Source organism: Manduca sexta, unplaced genomic scaffold, assembly GCF_014839805.1.
Source record: "Manduca sexta isolate Smith_Timp_Sample1 unplaced genomic scaffold, JHU_Msex_v1.0 HiC_scaffold_809, whole genome shotgun sequence".
Lineage (NCBI taxonomy): Eukaryota > Metazoa > Arthropoda > Insecta > Lepidoptera > Sphingidae > Manduca > Manduca sexta.
In genome coordinates, this window is record NW_023595638.1 from 1,249 (window position 1) to 8,947 (window position 7,699).

The following is a 7,699-nucleotide window of genomic DNA, read 5'->3' on the forward strand; positions in this document are numbered from 1 at the left end:
GATGTGATTTACTTTACTTTAGACAAAAAATAAACTGAACATGTATAGGCGATTTGATTTTTTTTATTATGTTTAGCTACTGCTGGCTGTACCATCGCACTTTATATTTTGCTGGTAAACAACAGTGTACACTGTACATGCGCTGTTATAATTCGATGTGAAAGAATACGCGTTATTACTGTGAATTATGAGATTTGACATCTTTTTTTATGCGTGCACAGCAGTGACCCCACTGCCCCTGATGGTATGCGGTCCAAAAGAATGTCGACTCACGAAAAATGATTACCCCTCGGCAGTCGACACAGTTATGTCGGCCTGTTGGAACCGGATGTACACAGGCTGATCCCGGAACGCGACACACTTACGTAGGCCAACATGGCGGGTTTGACACCTTCTAGTGTTCTCTATCCGAGCGCATATAAAATATATCCTACCACCAGCTTCTTTTTTCTTTTTCTTTCTTCTTTTCTCTCAGGACGACGAGCGCGGTGCAGTCCTAATTTGTAATTCGAAGTCAAGGTGGTATTACTATTGTATATGAGCTATTATGTAACTTACCATGGAAAGGCATGCTCATCTCGTCGAAAAAAAAATGGCATTCAATATCTATATATCGTAGCAAAATCGCTGGTTGCCAATCGTCAATTCGCAAAATCGCCATTTTGATAATAGAACTGAATGACGAAACTATCACTTTATAGCATCTTACTCATATCGTCATTGAGTTGTACTAAAAAATCTTTGGTGATACACAGCCTTGATGACTCCGAACAGCTCACATAATGTATAGGCATGAGTAAAATACATACATGCGGTATGAAAGTGTTTATACGGCTGTGTATGGCCAAAGATAAAGGAAAGAATTCGCAAAGTATAAGTCGCACTCAGCAATCTCGTGTGTATTAGGTAAGAAGTGTTCAATGTTGCATGATTTTGTATTCATAATCATATCGTTGAGGTTTACATTAATCGTAAAGTCAAAGTCGTAAGGTTTTGTTGGGATGTGTGTAGCGTAAGTTTTATCGTGTAAAGCGCGTATGTACATCATTAGAAACATCAAGAAATAAAAATCGCATCAATAACGTTGGAAATAAAACACTTCTTTCTATAAAAACATTTATTGCACGACATATAGAGAGAAAAAATATTTTTTTGGGCCTTAAATCTAAATACTGGTTTTCCAACTAATTTCACTTTTTCAATCTTTTCCGTTGTATTTCTTGTCTAATTAATTTAAATATTTCCAAAATTTCTAAACCAGTATATTTAACCTACGAATAACAGGGTCTTTGAAATTACTGAATCACATCCAATGCACCATTCCTTCCTTCCTACATTTAAATTTAGCTAAGCCTACATTTGGTCCAAGACCAAAATAAATTTAAAATAAAATCTAAATGCCAATATTCCAAATTTTATAAAAAAAAAAAAACAATACAAAATTTACCATTATTTGTCAATCCAATTAGATATGGCTTTTAGCCAAATATTATTATTATATAATTTTAAATTTCAACGTTATACTCAATTCCAAACCGTGTTTCAACCTTAACAATGCTTCAGTAAATCAATCGCCCTTATACGATTAAATAGACATTTATGAATATTAAAAAACAGCCAGTGACGGATTTGCCCTAAGGCCTCTTGGGCCCGGGCCTAGGGCGGCCAGACGATAAGGGCGGCAAATCAGGCCAAAAAAAGACACAAATGATTATAAGAAATAACTCAAATGCAAAGTCTCTTAATGTATTAAAAGCTCTCGTACCTTATGATTATAACTTTCCTATATCACTATTTTGGGTGCTGAGAAAGGGGCAGCACATGGCCTCGGGTCTAGACCGGCTAGGACTGCAAATCCGCCACTGAAAACAGCTACACAGATTTTGTATCAAGAGACCGCGCTCTCCGGTGGGCTACAAAATTTAGAGCGAAGTTACACTGGGTTACCTAGACCGTTAAATAGTTGCCAATTAAATTGTCCATTACTAGGCCTGGAAGTCGCGATCCCTCCACTACGATTTATTTCTACATACACACAGAAAGTTTAAACATATTTAATATGGTAACTATTTATTTGTGATTAAATATGACTACTCAGTTTGATTGTTCAAACGAAAAACAATTTAAGTATTTTCAATGTGGATATGTTAATTCTTACACGCAATTCAAAATTACGTTTTGCTCTATCCTAACTTACAAATTGTAATTATTTGCGAAAATATTCCTCGAATACACAAAAATAAGATCGTTTTGTCTTCTTTTGAATGTTTTAAATTCGTACAGATGCCAAAAATATGTTTGTGATTATTTAATTTTTTTAACCGTTATTTTAAATGTTACTTTGACAACGCATGTATGATCGTTGTAAAAAGTAAACGCTAACTAGTTGAACTATCCAGGTATAATGATATTGATACATCACGATACTTATAACTATTACAAATATTTTAAAATGCATACATATTGCACTAAAATACATATCCATATATCCATGCAAATATTTCTGTCTATTTGTTCACAGTGAAACAGCTAAACCAATTCAATAGGACGTCCGTGATGTTTTTTTCGTAAAGAGCGTAAAATTAGGGATAAAAGTTTGCTTGAATATTTAAAAATCTTTGGACTATTTTTGATAAAATTTTGAACTGGACAATGGTTATGTATTACATATAGACTTCTTATGTACATACTTAATAATAATAAATTTGGAAACAATATATATTAAGTAATGTCTTTTAAAACTGTCCCGATGTAACTAATTCAAGTTAGCACTCTAATACCAACCTATTAAAACAAATCAATGAAATTCCCACATATAATTAAATAAAAATGCATTCAAATTGAATTAACTACTGTTCATAGCACAAAAATTTTAATTTTACACGTCAATATAATTTTATAAGAAATATAATATAAGATATTTTCTTGCATAAAGTAAGTGCGTTCCACGCACTTACACGCCATTACCAATCCTCTCACCTTAAGATGTTACAAATTTAATCAATCTATTTCCGATTTTTTTTTTATTGAATTATGTCATTCAATCACTGAAATCCCTTAACGTTTAAATATTAGTACCGAATATTAAATACTTATGTATCATGAAGAATAATAGAATTAGGTACATATATGCGCGTGTACTACTGTGAGAATATATCCTCTGCAGAGATTTTTGACCTGTTTGGACTTCGATACCGAAACTTAAGGTTTCTGTTCACTTACCTTCATCTTTATCTATATTTTTAATCTAATGCCTTATAGTCTTGCTAAATTAAAATTATATTTTGAATAATTTAGTTTAAATGTTCCGAATAAGTGAGTCCTAACGTTGCATATTACTAAATGCCACTTTGTGACGACTTATTCTACACACTACATGTTAACCTACTTCATCTGACTTAATATAGATCCAGTGAAATGAATTCTCATTCAATTCAAAAGAAAACACGCTGTAATGCTGCTATAAGGCGTGTTCAAAAGTCGTTCATTTTCTTTTCCCAAGCGCATTAATAGCGCGCAAATATAATTATCAATTACTTATAATATTATCCGTAATCTTATTAATTATTTAATCTTATACAGAGAAGAGGGCGGCATTTAAAAGAGACGTATTAAAATGCGTTTACACGAAACGTTTCAATGCAATTTGATATGATAACCTTCCAATATAGATTTTTATACTTCTGTTTAAAACTATTTATTAAATTTTGTGTTACGATTTATTTCAAGTGTTCAAGAAAACCGCTCTCCCCTACTATTAAAAATTTAGCGGCGATATACACATGGCGGGTATGCAAAATTAATTGAACCTCTATTTTAATCTAAAAACTGAGAACATTTTTTTCTTTTTTTTTTCTTTTTTATAGTTATGGCTATATGTAAACGGAATCTACGACTATGCAATCTAAAAGCATATATTATGTACAGACTTAATTATGAGTTTAGAACCAGATATCAGCTTATTTTCCTCTAAAATATACGTACATATATGAGTACGTATATTTATTCTACTCAATATGGCACTTACCTATTTACGTTGCGTCTTCACCGCTCGCGGACGCACCTAATTAAAATAAGTTTCTGCGCAGACGCCGTTGACTTGATGATCTAACAATTACCTGAAGCTTGTTGCTTATCAATTGTTGATTAGTAATCATTATATCTGTCAGTTTCACGCTGTATGAAAACTTAATTGACAGGTCGTTGCCACCATCTTATCATGCGTCTAGGTCATCAAATAAATTGCGCCTACGCCGGTATAACTTACTCGCTATGATTACATTGGTTTGACCATAAACTAATATACTAGGTATATAACAGCCTATCGCCAGAAACCTAAGGTTTCTACACTACACTAATGTTCTAAGAACCTACAGTTAACAGCACATGGATTTAATCACCAATATTAAAATTTTAAATATAAATAAATATTCATTTAAAATTTAGGTTGTAAAGTTCATAATAGTAAAGCATCCTTTTAAAAAAATAATATGAAATAACTTTTGTGCTCGAATCAATATAAATGATAATTATCGAGAATTTTAACATTCTACTATTACACCATTGAGTGACAAGTTTGCCGTGTGGTAATGAACGCCTGCCTGTTAACAGTAACATGACATAATAAGACAGAACTGCATGACAGTCCACTGCACTTGTCACCCTGAGACATTAGATGTTAAGCCTCAAAATGCCCAGTAATGAAACTGGCTACAATGTCCTTCAACCGGAACACAACATTGCTCGCACAATGCTGCTTACTAGCAGAAATAGACAAAGCGGTGGTCCTTCCCCAGACGGACTCTAGCATGAGAGCGACCTACCACCTCGCGTGTGTTAACTTAAAATAATTGCAAATGATTTTTAAACCACATACAGTTTCGTGATTAAATCTATGTCCTGTTACTATTCTAAAAAGCGAATAAATTGCGAAATTATAACAACAACTACACATCAACAGCAGACCTCAGAGTTTTGAACCGTGGTACTGCTGGATGAAACGAAAAATCCATTAATTGACTTTGTGGGACCCCTTCCATCCTACTTCGTTTCCTAATACCTATTAATGCGGAAGCATTAAGCAATAGCCTAAAAATTTTATGAGAAGGCTTGGCCTCTAATATTAAAAAAAAATCACCCACACTAATGGAATATTCATAGAAGCATCAAAGAAACGAAATCATTTATTGTCAACCAACATGTCACCCGTCATCTCTTCTAAATCATTAATTAATTAAGGACCTAATACAGATTATTAACACTAAATTGTTTGCGTAAAAGCGTAAGCAGGGCCATTAATGCCTTATTATTGGTAGGATTCTAGCGATTATTGCATGAAAGCAGCGCGTGATATATTTTAAAGGGGCTTCTAAGACAAAATGTTTACTCCTGTTTTATCGTGGTACAAGGATGAGGAATGGGAAGAGGGTGGGAGATTCGGAATGGATTCATTTTTATATTTATAATTTTCCGTATTTTCGATTTATTTTCTGTATTTTGGACGAAATATATATATATAAATAAAATAAATATATGTATACGCACCTTACGAGTATGCCGCGTCTGTATTTCTGTATCGTGTAGATTTCAGAAAAGTTGATCTCACGCGGGTATCACCCATAAATGCCGATTATCATGTGATGGTCTTGCTTCCGAGTCATCATATTATATATATATTATTTGACCGGACACCTCGGTCCCTATTCGTCCCACGCTGGGCGCCAACAGAAACAAATACTCAAAAGCCCCTTTGTTTACCAGAATAATTATATTTCCTAAATTGAATTATTTCCATATGATGCACTACAAAGCATACTATTATCTGAGAAACACTTCGATGTTCGAAGTTTCTAGATAAATCTACTCAATATCACACTGAAGTCCCGCGCTTATCAGCTACACTCTAATGTTAGAAGACGAAAACTAACTGCTAGTTTACATAATGTTGTGGCTGTTTGGCCCAACATTTTGATTCCGAGGGCCCGTGTAGTTAGGCATGCGCATATTATTCCTTTGTACCTGCATGCGGAGGTATCTCTGTTGGTCAGCTGGAGGCATAACCTGAACGGACAGCGGCACGCCATTTACATAAGGAACTTGAACATTCTGTCTAACTTCTGGACCGTTACGGGGGTAGTTCCAAGAATTTCCTACATTATCATGATATTGGCAATGGAGCGGTGGTTCACGCATGAACTGCACCTGCGGATACGGTTGCATCATCATTCTTGCACCTGCGTTGTAATATGGCATTGGAGTTTCCACTGGAATTTCACCTTGCACGTGATATGGTTGAGGGCACTGAAAACAATTGAGATTATTAACAAAAATACATACATTTATATAATATAATTTACGTAAGAACTTATATTACCGGATTTTGATGGTTTATGTACTCCATATGCTGTGAAGGGTGTGAATTGGAGTAGCTTGTCTCCAACTGTACGACTTTAGTTGTTTGTGTATAATGGGGTTCGTTGTTGTAAGTTACCAGGGTCGCGGATGATGCTCTCGGACTTATGCGTTGTGCACGTAATGTTGGCTTCTTCACCACCGGACCACTTTGAGAATCTGTTGCATTTGCCATATCCCCGCTATCCGTGTCATCGTGTAGAGGAACGGCAGGCACAGAACTTCTGCGTTTGCGAACATTAACATTCCTGGGGCTGGTTTCTGATACTTCTGGAGTAAGACTATTTTCGTCTAATTTCAGTGATCTAGACAAGTCTTGGAACACTGAACCAAATATTTTCTCAAACATGCATCTCAAATACGCTATTTTGGATCGTTCAGCTTTGAGTGCGGATTGAGACACGTTTAGAACAACTTTAGTATTATAGGCAATTATCTCTTTATTATATAGGCTACATGCCTCAACAACCTGCATAAATTGTTCCCGCATCATTCCTTTCATATCAATATTTGGAGTAGCTTCTGCGTTAGTTGCCTCATTGTTCCTTTCCATTTCCGCAAAGGCGGTCTGCAACTGCTCCAAGGTAATATTTTTCGATGTTATATAATCAATTAACTTTTTATAACTTTCATTTATTATTATAACATCGTCAGTTTGAACTTCCATGTTAGTACCATTTCGTTTATTATGGAAGTCGATAGCAGTATCACTAGTGCTGGCAGAATTATGACATGAATAAGCGTATTTTGTACGCTCCGGTGGTGCTGCCAAAGGCAAACGGTGTTTAATACACGTTGCCCTTTCGGCATTAGTATCATCCATTCGCGACTGTTCAGAATTATTATTTGGGATCTTCACCTACAGGTATCTCCATAATATCATAGGGTCCGGATTGGACAATCGGTTCGGATACTCGTAAGCTCCTATTAAATTCTTTAGTTATTTCGTTATAAGCGACCTCTACGTCTTTCGGATCAGGGGCCATATTATCACTAACGTTGCGAACACTTGCTAGGCTACTGATAGGTCTCACGCGCAAACCAGTACCGTTAACTCGGTTGTATCTGCAATTAATAATGTTTTGAAAAGGACTTGTTAACTCGTTTCAACTAACTGATTTAAAGAAATACATTATGAGTTACTTACAGATTTACAGGCAGCGAGACAGGCAGCGATTGTGGTGGGGCCGCAGCTTCAGCGTTAGAAGTTTCTTCGTTAATAATCGCGACATCAACTTCATTTATCCGCATAAGACCAGCTATGGTACGTGGTCGGGGCTCCATGAAG

General features: G+C 35.3%; 1 protein-coding gene across 1 annotated transcript; it reads right to left on the minus strand.

The window, feature by feature from the left end:
* Positions 1–5,480: 5,480 nt before the first annotated feature.
* LOC119193629 lies at positions 5,481–7,011 on the minus strand. Its single transcript, XM_037447267.1, has 2 exons — positions 6,374–7,011; positions 5,481–6,300 (listed from the first exon to the last, which is right to left on the minus strand). The coding sequence occupies exons 1-2, from the start codon at positions 6,962–6,964 to the stop codon at positions 5,935–5,937; spliced, it is 957 nt and encodes a 318-aa protein (XP_037303164.1). The 5' UTR covers positions 6,965–7,011; the 3' UTR covers positions 5,481–5,934.
* Positions 7,012–7,699: the final 688 nt, after the last annotated feature.

Coding starts and splice junctions, on each gene's coding strand:
- LOC119193629 (XM_037447267.1), bottom strand. CDS start 6,964: ATGGAAAGGAACAATGAGGCAACTAACGCAGAAGCTACTCCAAATATT. Junction 6,301..6,373: donor ACATAAACCATCAAAATCCG/GTAATATAAGTT, acceptor AATTGTTTTCAG/TGCCCTCAACCATATCACGT.